We start from the raw sequence: 15,901 nt of genomic DNA, 5'->3' as shown, positions 1-15,901 counted from the left end.
TCTCATTTCTATTCTTGTCTGTCACAGCATTGATGACTCAAGTATGCCTGACTCTCCAGAGACAAAGTATTAATTTTAGCATTAAATAGTATTTCCCTGGTGATGTATTAGTTTGTCTTTTTATCGCTTTACAAGCCAATTTTTGCAATGCGTATGCAAAAGAGAAGATAACATGTTAAAATAAGCTTGGATTCCACACTGAAGTGTGTGATTCCCGGCCTAACTAAATTTCAGTGTATCAGAATAAGTCATTCAGTGTTTTTGCCTTTACTGCATTAGCATATAGAAGAAGGAAACATGCAAAAGAAACTACTCGCTGTTGAAGTGAAATTTATCTTCATCGTTAAATAACATGTCAAAACATTTCTGTCCCTTTCCATTAATAAATACCCTCAATCCAATGTTCCCTATTAATAATAAGCAAGGTACACTTTTTATGGTTAATTAAAAGGCTGATGTATGAGAAAAATCAAATAAATTTATACTTACTGTGTTCAGGTAGCAAAGATGCTAAACAAGCATGCAGGATTTTGTGGAGTTTGGTTTCCTTTTGTGCCCCTTCTGCCCAATGGAAGACAGTATATGGCTGTAGAGAATAGTATCAAGCATTCTCATACAGCATAAAGAAATATTAATATCAGTGGATGTTTTTTCAAAACTGTGTAATTTCAATTTGTTGTTATAGGTGCATGCCATTTTATGACATGATATATGACTTTTTGTTAAAAGGTTTCAAGATCAAGGTATTTATTTAAAAATCAGTCTGCTGTTTTTCATTGTAAGTTCTGTCTTCATTCAACATAAAACATTCCTTTAAGAAAACACTGCTACAAACAAAGGAGCTAGATACTGGAGGATGCATATGGGAATGCATGGAAAGGGGCATTCCACCTTGGGTCATGGAATGACAACTGTTCTGCTTGGCTGCCTTCTCATCGTTGGTGATTTGTGGATGCAACACACCTGCCTCTTTTCCCTAATATTTCCATTTGCATGTGAAAGTAATGGATTCCATGATTCATCATTATAACAAGCGTAAATTAAGCATGTAATTTCTTGTGTGTTTCTTATCTTCTTAACTGTTGAAGGAAGACTAGCACCTGACTTGCAAAGTTTTGGAAGGTTGGTATATGTGTGTGTGTGTGTGTGTGTGTGTGTTTATTTTTAGGGGTTTTGTCAATTCCAAGTAGGGCTGAAAATGGCTTCTGTTAAAAGGCACAGTTTTTATTTATATTATATGTCTTCTGATATTTTAAAAACATATTTATGGGCACTGTTTGAATTTTGTGGGCTCTTATCCTCAGAGGAGAATTTCAGTGATTGTACTTTGTATATGCTGCTTTCCACCTGCAAATGAAGAGAATTTGTTTTAAGTATTCTTACCCAAGGCAATTGAAAGATGGTTGTGTTACTTAAGTCAGGTTTTAAATAACAACAAAAACGTAGAGTATTTCAAGAATGTGAAGTACTTGTGGCATTTCAGAGGTAGGACCTCAAAAAGAAGCCTCTAATTTTAATGAAGCAAGAAAGGAATCTTTTCAAAATAGCACAGTGAGAGCATGAAGTATCCATCCTGAGCCTGAACTCTTTCTGTGAGTCTACAGGCAAATAGAACTCTCAAGTCTCACTTAAAATTGGACTTGTTTTTATTGAAGTTTATAGATCAGACCATATAATAGAGTTACTGGTACTCATCATCAGAGTTTAGAGGCTCCAGAAATAGTATTAAAGATTCTACAATAGCAGAACACAATACTGGTATTTTACAACTTGCTATCTCCTAGCACTGATTGTTTAACACATTTCTTAAACTGCTAGGAAATAAGTAGCAGCAAATGGTGTGAAAATAATCTGGCTTGTTGTTCATCATAAACATTAAAATCAGAATACTGACACAGCTTTTTCTTGAAGATAATGTGATTGTTCTTCTCTTTTCAGTCAGATACCCATTTCACACCTTTCTATGTGAATTAGTTTCTTGATCTCATCTGAGATGTCACCAGTTGGAAGGGTTTTCTTTATCTATTAAAACCAGTTTGGTCAGAGCATTATAGCACCAAGTATTTAATTCTGTTTATGGACATATCTGTGATGATTATAGCGATCAAATATTTAATGATTCTGACAGCTTACAAAAAAAAAAAAGTATTACCGTCATGTATCAAGACACTCAGTAAGGTAATAGGAAAGGTTTTGAAGGGCGGTCTCACTTCATGAATCTTCTCTCAGCCCAACTGAGAAAACATTTTTTTCTTAACCAGTAATATGTGTTTGATGTAATGCACCTTTTCACCTGATATCCTCAAGGTTGGATCTATTGTTTATCAGTACAGACACCTTTGAACAATCCCACCCCTCCAAAATAAAAAACAAAACAAAACAATTCTGTTGACTGACTGTTGCAACACAAGATGACTTTACCTACCAGATTTTGCTGTCCTCGCTTTCCACAGTTTCTATGTAGCAATAGAATCTTTATTTCAAAATGAACCAAAAAAGTATTCGTACTAGTTTTGTCTCTAAAATTTATATTAATTCTAAGTTTTTAAATATTAGGGATCTAAGGAGGCAGATATGTGTAATGCATGAATAATTCCTGTCTGTTTACCGTAATGAAACTTTGTGTTTGATTAGTTATGTTAATTTAGTGTGTTGGACCATTCTGCCATTATCCTTGTAGTCCATTGTTGCATGGTATACGAGTGCATTGTATAGTTTTAAACATGTTGAGAACAGGACACACTTCACTGCAGGAATGGAAGTACCGGCCTTCCATAAAGATGTATTTAAATAATTTTCTTACATTCTCAGTGTCAAACATTGACGTTAAGTTCACCTTAAAAACTAATTAGATAATGTATGTTTATTGTACTGCACTGTGTATATGAATTTCTTAGAAAAAATGTGTAATGTGAAACTGTTCTAACAATAAAAAAATATTCTTCTATATATTTCTAGCGTTCTATCAGTTTCCGTAGTGACAGTCGCCCAGATCTGTTCAGTCCACGACCATGGTCTCGAAATATGCCTCCTGCTAACACGAAACGGAGAGACAGTAAACTATGGAGTGAGACCTTTGATGTTTGTGTCAACAACATGCTTACATCTAAAGAAATCAAGCGTCAAGAGGTATAATTTTTTTTTTAACCATAAATTTTTCATGTTCAAAATCATCTTTAAACATTTGAGTTGAGAAATGCTAGTGTAGACATTAGAATAGCGCATGAAGCTTTCCTGAAGTGAACAGTCACCACCTCCACTAGAAGCAAAATTCCATTCATAGTCTTTATAATTCAAGCTATATTAGATTATTATTTTTTTAAATCAACTCATCATATTTCCTTAATAAATGTGAAGTTACTAAGATATACTGTACTGTGATTGGCTGCATGTGTGTACATGTTCTGTATGACAGTTTCTGTAGTGAGGGTTGACATTTTGATGTTCCATTTTTGTTGTTCTAGTAATGATAGATGAGCATGCTATTTCAGGAACAGGTATTCATCAAGTGATATGTACACACAGAAATGCACAATCATTTCCCTCGTTGGAAAAGAGTGTCTTTGAGGAAGTTTTAAGTGCTAGAAAGATGAAATATTGATCAAAAGAGGTATGTTCCAAAGGAAAAAAAAAAATACATCAGTGGTTTTAATGTGTTGTACATGGCAAATTCTAAATAGTTCACGTTACAGCTAATGACAAGAGCTCCTACGGAATCAAATATATTTTTTTTCTAAAGAAATTTCTAGCAGTATCAACAGAGTTTATAACAATCTCTCTGAGAATGCTTCAGGGACTGAGTCATAAATCAAATGACAGTAACAACAAGCATTTCTTGTGCAGACTTCAACTTTGTGGAAGAAATCATAGGAAATAACTTTTAAAATTGAGAACTTGAAAGGCAGCTTATTGAAAAATAAACTGTAGAAACTGTTTGCATAGAGCAACAGTCGTTACGGTCTTGGGGCAAAAGCCAGGACCCTTCATAGAGTCAAAATAAATGAACTGTATTCCAGGAAACTTTGCATGAGGATTCTGCTTTTATATTGGTTCACATACTGCATGCCTCAACAGAATATCTGAACTGCTTCACACATTTGCTGTCAGTTAACTTGCGTATTTTATTAAGGTAGGAGAATTTGCAGGAGCTGAAGATGTTCCTCCATGATTTATGCAGATTGAAAGCCTTGACTGTGAAGTTAGTAATTGTAACTGACCAAAATGTTTACTTTTGTTGTTCCCCAGTTTAGAATTAAATTATACAATGAGTAAATAAAATGGTATTTTGATAAGTTAGTGTATTGGGGTGGTAGTTAATTTTAATCTGCAAGCTTTAGAGTCCCAGATCTGCTTCAAGAGAAGTAACTAACATCAGCCAACAGTTAAGTAGAGCTCAGCCTTTGTAACAAAAAAATGAACTGGTACCAAAATAAAAGTGTTCACTACCCAAGAAGTGTTTTAAAGAAGATCTGTCTTGCTTACTAGACTACCTGGAACTTTCACCTCTGCATGTGTTAAAATGGAACACAATAAATTCCTGTGCATATAGTTGTATAAAGAGTTAGTTGAGTCAAAATATTACACTGAAGATAGCTCCCCCATCTGGAAACGCATCCATTTGAAAAAAAAAAAATTAACTCTGGCTATTTCAGACAAACATTTTATGAACAATCTGATACAGCTCTGTTTTAAAAAATACCACACATGATTCTGCAGCTATGGAATAAAGCTGTGCTTTATTTCTGCAATTAGGTTTATCGGAGAAATTCTGCTACATAGTATTAAGACAGCTATTCAGAATATAACATCAACTGAACAAGTTGGGTATAGATTAACTAAAGATATTTTCTAATATTTGTGTCTCTCTTTATAGGCTATTTTTGAACTTTCCCAGGGAGAAGAAGACTTGATAGAAGATCTGAAGTTAGCAAAAAAGGTATGTTTTTTAAAAAAGCAAACCACAACAAATGGTATTCATTGGTTAATAGCACTTTTTAAGTAACCCTTGCTTTTCTAATTGTTAAGACAGTAAGACAAGGAAAAAAACAAAACATGTTTATATTTTCCCGCTCTTTCTGAAACATTTAAATATGCTGCTTTAATTTTTCTTTTTTTTTAATATGAAACTGATAGTTTCAGATACGATTATGAAGCTTTAAAATATTCTCAGCAATTGGTCTGTTTGTATTTACAAAGAGCTTTAAATGCTGTCACCAATTTTTCAGCTGCCAATGATATATTAATTGCAAAGCTCTCCTTTTTATTCTTTTCAGGCTTACCATGACCCAATGCTTAAACTTTCCATAATGACAGAGCAAGAGCTGAACCAAATTTTTGGAACGTTGGACTCTCTAATTCCTCTACATGAAGGTAAAACTCAAATAGTCTTTGTCTGCATTTCTATTGCACATAGATTTATAGTCATCTGGTTCATTAAGTGAAGTTTCTCTTATTTTTTTAATCATGATCAGATCTTCTTCGGAGACTTCAAGAGGTCAGGAAACCTGATGGATCAACAGAACATGTTGGCCATATCCTTGTGGGTTGGGTAAGGCAGAGTTTAAATCAATTTTGGGACTAGTTTGAAGCTGCAACGTAGGTTTTATCAGACAATTTCCTTTCCATTTCTAGCATAACATGACAAAAATCTATTCTCAAAGTATTTTTAAAATGTAAGGCAACTATTCAGAGACATAATGGGCTATTTTCTTCTTCTCAGGGATTTTTCATTCAAAGATTTAGACTAGGATGTTGATTTTAAAGCTTTTGCTATTCAGGAGATGAGCAGTATTTAATATGTTTTAAATAAAAGTTGAGAGTCAGGTGAGAGTTTGTCTCATGTAGATAATTTAAGAATCTGTCATTTGTACTCTGGCTTCCTAGGGAAATGAAGCTTGAACAGTCACATTGTGTAAGGGCACCCTGCAATTATTTTTGAATGTCAGTCTGTTTCAGTCAAGGTAACAGGTAGTTGTTAGTGCTGTCAAAGATGTTGATTTTCTAGAAGTTTCTTAAAATAAGGCAGACAGGGATATAAAAGCAATGCTATTGCTGACCCTCAAAAGAAAAAGTTGGCAAGTTCACTTTCACTAGCATCCAACAACATAAACACTGAAAATAGCTTTTGTTAGTTCTGTTGATAAAATTGCTCATTATATCATAAAAGAGCTATGTTTTAAAGGATTTAGATAATGAGAAGCTTACTTGTAATTATATGTAAGTAATGAAGTCTATCAGGAAAAAAAGGACTTGAAATTTTTAAGGGATTAGGTAATAACATTTAGCAGCTCTGTGTGAAACAGTGGCCTATTGTAAATAAGAGAAACTGATGACTTAAATAATGATCACTGATGGTACATAATTCAAATAGTTAATGATAACCTTATAAGTGTCAAAAACCATCTGTTTTTCTTTGTATAAAGTAATTTTAAATATATTTATTTTCTGATGTGTTTGAACACCAGTGAACTTCTCTTGTTCCAAATATGTCCAAGTCTTAATTTCTTTTGGTGAAGACTTTACATGTAATTGTCTTAATAAAGCGGTCTTTGTGAATGGATATATTGTTCTAATCAAGATACAGGCTAATTTTTCTCAGATTTAAGGCATGGTTTTGTCATCATAGTTTGGTCAAGGCTCTTGAGGGCAATGAAGAAGTTTGAATATAGAAGTTTGCATATCTAAAAAAGGCCAGGTTTGGGAGTACTCATTCCTAGGCATTTATTTCAATTCATAATTAAAATCAAACTTCTGTGTTCAACTACTGTCTGCACTAAGTAGTGCTCAGTCTTAAGTCATGGATGTTTTTAATACTTTGGAATAATATTTGAGAACTCTAAGAACTGAGAGATGAGCTAGTGATGCTAAATGATTTAAATGATGAACAAGGTGGTCCAGGGACCCTTGTAAACATTATATATGTTGGAAACATTATCATCAATTGATTGTGGATGGATCTCCAGTTAAAGAATCTCAGCATGAGTTTTGACATCCTGAATCATGTGAAACTTTAAGTGTAGCAAACTGTGCTTTGTTTCAGCTGCAGAATAATTTATTCCTTTCCTCAGCTTCCATGCCTAAACTCCTATGATAGCTACTGCAGCAATCAAGTAGCAGCCAAAGCTTTACTGGATCACAAGAAACAAGATCACAGAGTGCAAGATTTCCTACAGCGCTGCTTAGAGTCTCCTTTTAGTCGCAAACTGGACCTTTGGAATTTCCTTGACATCCCAAGAAGTCGTTTGGTTAAATACCCATTACTACTCAGAGAAATTTTGAGACACACACCAAATGATCATCCAGATCAGCAGCACCTTGAAGAAGCTGTGAGTTGCTGTTCAGTTTGGGTTTTTTAGGAGATTATATCACTTTTAGTTTATTACGGGACACTACATGAAATATGGAAATCCTAATACGTATATGAACAGCCAAAAGTAATACATGAAATATCTAGCCCTGCTCCCCCAATTAAATCCTATTTTAGTAGCAAAGTGACACAAAAAAAAAGAGGAGGGAGATGGGAGGGGTTTTCCATAGCCCTTGTTTGATCCTTGTCCATTTTATATTTACCTTTCAATGTAATTTTCCATGCTAATCTAAATTGGGTAATGTGGAGATTTCTTTTCAGCCTTTAGATCATTGAGTGAAGTTTTTTCCACTGGTTTGAGACCTTTTGTAATCTCTGGATCTAGATTAATTATCAACTCCAGGAATGTTGCTGAAATTTGCCTTTGTTTTGTTTTTTATTCAGAATAGTTTTGCACTTTCTGAAGTAAAACCAGATGGATAAATCCAAGGCTTTAAAACTTCCTTAGTAATAGAAAGGGACCTGGTTCAGTTATTTTGAAAGGTTTCTAAGATTTCTGTTCTTTCCCATATATATACACACACACACACACACATATATAAAAAAAAAGATCCTATTCTATGTGCATACATGCAAATATGTACCTTGGTTTAAATCAGTTTACTGTAGTAGATTTGTTTGAAACACACTTCTAAATTAATGAATAAATAAATATTATCTGTATCTTACTGCTTTTGACTAGTATTTAAATATAAGTAAATTTCATTAATATTTTCAGGACAAAATTTATAATTTGCCTAGACTTGAACATTTTGAACATTTTAGTATTTCTTTGCTGAAGAATGACAGCCCTGCTTTTTTTGGGAGATGCCTGCTTCAAAACATATGTACCTGACCACTATTATTCTGCTTTTCCTTCCCCAAATCACTTACCCAGCTCAACTTCACTGTTGTAAAATGGGACAACTGTGATTTAAATTCAGAGCTTGGATTACAACCCACATTTAGTTGTAATCCATATGGTAGATCTTCCCCTCGTGTATATTCTTTTAGACTCAAACAAAAATCATTAGTATCTCAAAGAATTCTTCTGCTTATTTCAAAGGTTTGCTTTTCTACATAATACCTGGTAATATCTTCTAAAAAATATTTTAAATGCTTTCTTCTGGTACTTGTATTTGGTAGTTATTTAATAAAATATAATCAGGATTTTTTTCTTGATATTTCAGTAGCCTTATATAGCTTGGTGGTATTCTGCTTCAGCAGAATGCTTTATCTTTGAAGTGATATATTTCATAAATTGTATATTTATCAAGTTAAATTAGGAAACAGAAATTACTCTATGTGATTGGCTATTAACACTGTTTTAAGCTTATGAAGTACATTTGTCTTCCTGTCTGACAATCTGCTATAAGCACATAGAGCCAAGCTGATCCCTGATAAATCTCCTGAGATCAGTAGATTCTTGGATTATCTATTTGGCACATATATCTCAACCCATTCCCCTGCTCCACCTCTAGTTATTTAACAGAGGAATTTGATCCGTCTAAGCAACTTATGACCACTATTAAGAGCTTACTAAAATCAACAGAACTGCACATCCACATGCCCAGTTAAGGAGCCGTATTTTAAGTTTCAGATAAATTGATGTCAAGGTCCTTAAAGGCCATGATTTTTTTTAATGTGTTTTTTTTTTTTTTTTTTTAAGTAAAAAGGCAAGATTACAATTTTACAATTAAAAGTAGATATATGCAAGTAGTGGAGTTGTAAAATAAAATTAATTTACATTATTTCCAGAGGGTGACTTTCATAATGAACAAAAGTTGAGAATTTATTGTTTTGCATGTTTTGCAGGATAAAGATCTTGATAGTATTTCTATTTCTTGTTCTCTGATATGACACATCAGTTTTCAGAGAATTATAACCTATTTTAAATAAGTATTTTTAAGGCAGGTTATTTGTCCTTTGTCACTTACTGGAACATTTCAGCTGACATCTCTTTATCTTAATTCTAGCCTATTTCGATTTGATATAGAGAGATAAATATCAGATTTTTAAGCCACTGTTAGAAACAATGATAAAGTCAAACTGAAGTGCCTTTCTACACTGTAATCTGCTTAATTTTGTTGCTAATACTGTTATAGACTGGTCTGCAAAAAAATCATGAAAAATATACTGTAAATTAAAATGTATTTTCTTGTAGCTACAGTTCAAATTGTTAGGAGATGGCTCTGAATATTGGACTGGCTAATTAAACTTCATGTGCTTTCATTGTTTTTCTGTAGATAAATATAATTCAGGGCATAGTGGCAGAAATCAACATAAAGACTGGTGAATCTGAATGCCGATATTACAAAGAGAGACTTATTTATCTTGAAGAAGGCCAAAGGGATTCATTGATTGACAATTCACGTGTTGTATGTTGTCATGGTGAACTGAAGAACAACAGGGGAGTGGTAAGGAATAAATATTTTGTCATAAATAGATTTTAAAGATACCTTCATTTTGCATGACAGCTAAAAGAGCTGTGAGTATACATACAGAATCATGACCCTCTCATATATAGGAAGTTGACAAACACTAACTATTATATATAACTCTCATCATTTTTGTTAGCAGTCAGTTATCTTTATATGGAGTTAATGAGCTTACATGCCTGTCTCTCTTAAGGAGACCTAACAATAAACCAGATAAATTGTAAATCTGATAAATTTCAGTAAAACTTGTGAGGAAAAAAAGCAAATAAGAAACATATTTCCAGTCTCAGAGACATGATAGTGACTCACTAATAATGACACACAAAATGTACTAACAAATTTTAAATCTATCAAAGGCTGTGATTACTAGGAATATTTTACTTGAATTATTTGTTGAAGGCAAAGTTAATTTATTGACCAGAGAAATTTGGTATTTATTTGATACTGCGAATTCCAATCTCCAGGAGTCTGCACTATTGATCAGTGTCACAAGCTGAGCTTTCTGTTTTCAGAAAAACCCAACACAAACCATGTAGGTTGGTAGAGATATTAATAGAAAAGAAACCAATCATTCTTATACTTTATTTTTTTGCCCAGGTTAAGCAGAAACAACATGAAATTTTGAATGGACAAACAATGAAAAAAGATCTTTTTCTCGTTAACTGATCATGTGAAAGTTTTATTAAAAAAACAACCAAACAAAGTGAGCAGGATTCTAAATGCATTTTTCTGCATTGGGAGTGCTTTTATGTAGCATGTTTATGCATACAACAGAAGGATTGTGTTTTACTTTATGGCTGAGATGGAAAGATGAAATGGATACTGTTTTCTGGTTCACCTGGTAGAGGTCAAGCAGGCAGTTAATGTATAGCAAACTAGCAGGAAGAAACTGGCAATTTCATCTTTCTGATGAACTTCCTTTGCTCCATCCACACTAACCTGGCTTTCTTTGGTAGCATAACATAAGTATATAATTAATTATGTTCAAATTATGAACAGTATGTAAAATTCCCAAGCATTTTTGGGACATTTCCACACTGATGTATTCCTTGAATACAATTGACAGTGTGGGATATTTTTGTGCTTGTGTGTTTCTTTGATTTGGGGCGAAAAACAGATCATTTATATCTTAATATTATCAGTCTTCGTCTCACACCTGCTATTACAGACTTTTAGCTTTTGTGAAAAGAAAGGAGCTTCGTATGACTTGCCCTAAAATCAGACATAAGAAAGCTTTGCATTATGAAGAATCTGCAACATTTTGTGGATGGTAGTTTGAAAACTGAGTTTCAAAATAAATGCAGTATTTTTACTGCACATTTAGAATATTAAAAAAAACAAACAAACAAGCAACAAAATCCAACCCTACTTAACAAGCCATACCTTTATATACCTCAAATATTTAATCTCACACATTTTTGCTTTCATATTTCATTCACATCAGAAGGTAGCCATTTGCTGAACGTATAAACTGAAACACGTAATGGATAGATTCTTTACCAGACTGTATAGAGTCGCTGTTAATACAAAAGATGACAGCACTGCAGAATAAGGAACAAAAAGTTTAGGTGAGTGTTTTGTGAAGACTTAGAAAAGCACAAGTGGAATAAAGTTGGACTGTTCATGGATATAAAACGAGACATTCGTTGTGGAAAAATAGAATGAAGAGGAACTTTTTCAATATCAGAAGACTGCCAAGGCATATTGGGAAATGTTTCAGCTGTAATTACCTCTTTCAGTATAGTTTTCTGAAAACATGAGCTAGTGGAAGATGGGACAGTGAGCTAAATGAATCTGAAGTTCTATCTTGTGTTAAAACTGTAAATAATGCTTCTATTTAGATTTAGTCAGGTCAGCTCTAGAAGCAAAGAACAGTTATTTGTGATTGGGAAGAAAATTTGGGCAGTGAAAAAAAAAATTAATTTCAGTTTGTGATACCAAGTGAAATGAATTTAAAAGTTCAGTTTGTTTATTATTGGAAGCCACTGGAGTTTGCAGAATGTGAGGAGGAATGCAATTTAAAGATGGTAACAGGTGAATTGTGCCACCTAGGAGCAGCAGTAATTTTCTGAGCTTCAAAGAGCTGTGGTAAAGCTGATTGTGAGCAGCATGTAAATTGTAAAAACATTGCTCATAATTGTTCATTGAAAATATTTGGATGAATAAGATTGCCTGTTTCTTAGTAACACAGGCAGTAAAGTGGGTGTCAGAAAGAAGAATGCGTATAAGCATGCTTCTGTAGAGAGCCTCGAAATGTCATGCACATTTCAAGGCCTCAACACTAAAAGATTAGTTAGGATCATGACATAAGGAACTGAGGACAGGAAAAATAATTGTAGAAGCTTTTAAAATGTATTTACATATTTATATGCTGTTGTACTGTAAGACTTTTAAATAGTGGGAAGAAAGGAATCCTTATTTAACTGTTGAAAACACAACCTTCTAACATAACAGAGTTTAAATAAATTTGGTTTAATGATGTTCTAAAAAAGGAATAATGCTTTATTATTTATTAACTTTTCATAGAAACTGCATGTCTTCCTGTTTGAAGAAGTGTTGGTGATTACTCGAGCTATCACCCATAATGAACAACTCTGCTACCAGCTGTATCGGCAGCCAATTCCAGTGAAGGAACTTGTGCTAGAAGACTTTCAGGATGGAGAGGTGCGATTAGGTGGATCCATACGTGGTGCATTCAGCAACAATGAGAGAAGTATGACTACACATTTTTTAATTTGCTCATATAAGGTCATTCGAACCTAAAGACATCTGCCAGTGAAACATCAGAATGTTTCCTCCAAAATTCATGTTATCTATATCCAATGTCTTGAATTTTATTTTAAACTGGTTTATTATGTTGTAACTTGCTTCTTTTAGATTGTTTCTCAAAGTTTACTATATTGATAATGGGATTTCTCCACACACCTGCTTCTGTAATCAGGTGAGAAGGGAACAATACGTAGAATGTAGTGGCAAAACCAAAAAATTATAAGCAAGTATATTTTGAAATCTTAAGCTTTAGCTGTTATGACCTTACGTGTGTTATGGAGACATTGATTGCTATTCCCTAACTAAGTCTTTCAGCTGAAAAATAATTAATGCCATGCTCAGTGTTAAGACTGCAGCTATTCATGTTAATGTCCTTCTAATTAAGCATATTATAAAGATGCTTGTTTCTATTACAAGGGTCCTTTGAATCTCACTTACCTTGTGAGAACTTTGAGGGCTTTTTATATGTATTCACTTTATTAGTGAAGTGAATGGAAGAGATAAGGCAATCTCCAGCTGACACAAGACACAGTATTCAGCGAAGGTTCTGGAAATCTGCTTTGCGGAGAAGTAGGAGAGGCGTTGAAGTGTGGGAAAAGCCTTAATCCTGTTGATTCACCTAGAGCTTTATGGGTAGCTCATGCATGGCAGAACCAAAATTGTTTAGTCCAACAATATGAAATTGTTAGAGGTGCTTGTGGTGTTCTGTGTTCTTGCCCCACAAAACAAGGAGACACCCAGACTCTTTTTTCTGGTCTGACATGGTACTGGCAGGAAAACACCTTAAGTCAAAGATTTTGCAGATTCTGTTATTTAAATATACTCTTTGATTATAAAAACCATTCAGCCTAAGCATTCAGTGTTTTGATATGTATTGTTTCTTTCAGTCAAAAACTTCTTTAGAGTCAGCTTCAAAAATGGATCTCAAAGCCAGACTCACTCACTCCAAGCCAATGACTCCTTCAACAAACAACAGTGGCTTAACTGTATCCGACAAGCCAAAGAAAAAGTTACGTGTGCAGGCAAAGCTGGTGTGCTGAACTCGGAAACACATTTTCTTTTGTCACCAAATGGAAGCAGAGTACCCCAGGGGGAGAGCACGCTCGAGCAAATGGACCAGTCAGACTGTGAGTCAGACTGTAGTATGGACACCAGTGAGATCAGCATTGACTGTGAACGTATGGAACAGACAAACTCTTCTGAAAATGAAAAGCAAATAGAAACCAATGTTTGACAAAAACTTACAGTTCATGAAAGAAAATCTGTCTTTTACCTGTACAGTATTTGCATTCCATACATTGGAACCATTTGGAGAAGCACTTTTAAAATACTTTTTGTGACAACGTCAATGCAGTCCTTCTTGTATTCGTACCTATGAGTGTAGTACTGTAACTGCCCATCTGTATAAGCTGGAATCTCTTGCAACTCATGTCCTGTGATTATATTCCATAAACATCTAAGGTGGATGAAAGAGGTACTTGACCAGTTATTCTCAATGTCCTGCTGTAAACAGAATCTCTAAACTACTGTTTATATATGCATTACATAAAGGATCTTTTCATAATTTTTAAAGTACTTTTTTTTTCCCTCTAATGGGGCAGCTGAAGATGTGGATTTATTCTGTGGGGTTTCAGCACAGGTATCAAGATAGTAAGTTTTCATAAAGGCATGGAAGGAAAGAACAGTTTCTTGGAGAAAAAAAAAAAAAAGAAAAACATCTTGAAGTAACCTATCTGAACTCTTGTGGTATTAATCAACAAGAACTATAAACAGCGGGCCATGTAACCAGTGACTCTTTAAGGATTAATTTTTCAAAAGGAAGCACTGTCCTAAGATCCAGCAATGAGCTTAATAAAATCTGGTCAGTTAAAGTGATCAGCATAGTGCTATGGTTTATTTATCAAAGCATGTAATGCTACAAATAACAAGCTGGGGGGAGGAGGAGGGGGAAACAAAAAGAAAACAAACAACCAAACCTCTACAGCCAGCACTGAATTAAATGAAATGCTGAGAATACTGAGTATTTGTAAATAAGCTGGTAGTTTGCTTTCCGTGCCAAACAGGAAAAGAATGGAAAAAGGCTTTTGCTTGTTAATAGGCCCTCTTCAGCATTTTGCACTCCACTGACCTCCACTGTTGGTTTTAAGCACCACTAAATTAATGTTAAAACAATTAATTTTCTGTAAATGTCTGTTTACAATTGCATGTAGTTGGTTTTTAAACTAAGTGACAATTTTATGTAAATGCTGCTCTGCAAATACCCTATGGTATTATGTAGAGAATGTTTAAACAAAAAGGGAATTGCTTTTCTTTTAGGATGTGTTACATCCTTTATATTTTTCTCAAGTTTCTTTTAAAAGTTTTTGTTGCATTTAATCTCATGCTGTAATTGGAAATGTTACTGTGTTTTCTGGTGGCTGATTTAATCTACTCATTATGATGAGAAGCTGATGAGTCACTTAAATGCAGTCTAAAACACTCAGTTCAGTATCTTGTTACTTTTCAGGAATCCCTGGGTAATATTTTATTTCTTAGTATAAGAAATAATGCCAGTGCGGTGTAGCAAGTTATGAAAATGATATATTAATAAATTTAAATGATCCTTGACATTACACAAGGTAACCTGTGCGAAGTACTTGTAACAACAAAAATAGAAAAACTGTTAAGTTATTGCCAAAAACATTTTTGTTGTATTCTACAAGTTTAAGAAAATCACTATCAAGTATCTTACATATATATAATGCTGATGAGCATTACAGAAATCAGTGTGACAAGATGCGAAACAATGTAAAACAAGGTATTTTTACTTTCTAAGAAAATGTCATTTTTACCCTATAGAACATATTTCTGTATTTATAGTTTTTCAAAAAAGTAAATTTTCTGTTTCAGGCTGTGTAATTTATTTCAACTGCTTCATTTTTAGAGCTGAATGAGTATCCCAGTGAAGATGAGAGAAAGGAAGAATTTGCAAAAGAAAGGGATAGGAAAGCATATTGGATGAGGAACCATTTTCATAAAACCTGTTCAGTAAAATGTTTAAAAAGAGTGAAAAGCATGTAAAGTGTTCAGTTAGAGAAGAAAGAATGAATGTGTGTATTGTCCTTTTTTTTTTTTTTTAAAAAAAAAAAATAGTCTTAAACTTCTCTGGAAGCATTTCAAATAAATTACATTAAACCGTTTTGATTTTTATTTGGTTTGGTTGTTTGTGCAAGAAGACTAAAAAAAAGATCGCAAGGGTTCACACAGGGAGGCTTAACATATGTAACACTTCCACATGGTTACATATTTGGATCTAATTTGCTAGATACAAAATAGTAACAAAGAAACGAGTCCCTGCACTCAGTTCAGC

General features: G+C 33.7%; 1 protein-coding gene across 10 annotated transcripts in view; it reads left to right on the top strand.

Annotated features, from left to right (window-relative positions):
* Positions 1 to 15,604, top strand: part of ARHGEF3 (Rho guanine nucleotide exchange factor 3) — a 131,431-nt gene extending 115,827 nt beyond the window's left edge. For 9 of the 10 annotated variants that reach the window (XM_032984334.2, XM_032984335.2, XM_032984337.2 and 6 more), the window contains 8 exons: positions 2,959 to 3,129; positions 4,874 to 4,936; positions 5,274 to 5,370; positions 5,472 to 5,548; positions 7,068 to 7,325; positions 9,592 to 9,762; positions 12,310 to 12,496; positions 13,440 to 15,604. In XM_032984334.2, coding sequence (XP_032840225.1) covers positions 2,959 to 3,129; positions 4,874 to 4,936; positions 5,274 to 5,370; positions 5,472 to 5,548; positions 7,068 to 7,325; positions 9,592 to 9,762; positions 12,310 to 12,496; positions 13,440 to 13,786 — 1,371 coding nt within the window. In that variant the 3' untranslated portion in view covers positions 13,787 to 15,604. Of the gene's footprint in view, positions 1 to 1,088; positions 1,123 to 2,958; positions 3,130 to 4,873; positions 4,937 to 5,273; positions 5,371 to 5,471; positions 5,549 to 7,067; positions 7,326 to 9,591; positions 9,763 to 12,309; positions 12,497 to 13,439 lie in introns of all 10 variants that reach the window. The other variant, XM_032984342.2, reaches the window with a different exon arrangement.
* The last annotated feature ends 297 nt before the right edge of the window (positions 15,605 to 15,901 follow it).

This window comes from Tyto alba, unplaced genomic scaffold (assembly GCF_018691265.1).
Source record: "Tyto alba isolate M040663 unplaced genomic scaffold, T.alba_DEE_v4.0 Super-Scaffold_3, whole genome shotgun sequence".
Taxonomy (NCBI): Eukaryota; Metazoa; Chordata; class Aves; order Strigiformes; family Tytonidae; genus Tyto; species Tyto alba.
The sequence above is the reverse complement of the archived record's forward strand: the minus strand, read 5'-3'. Positions and strand labels throughout refer to the sequence as shown.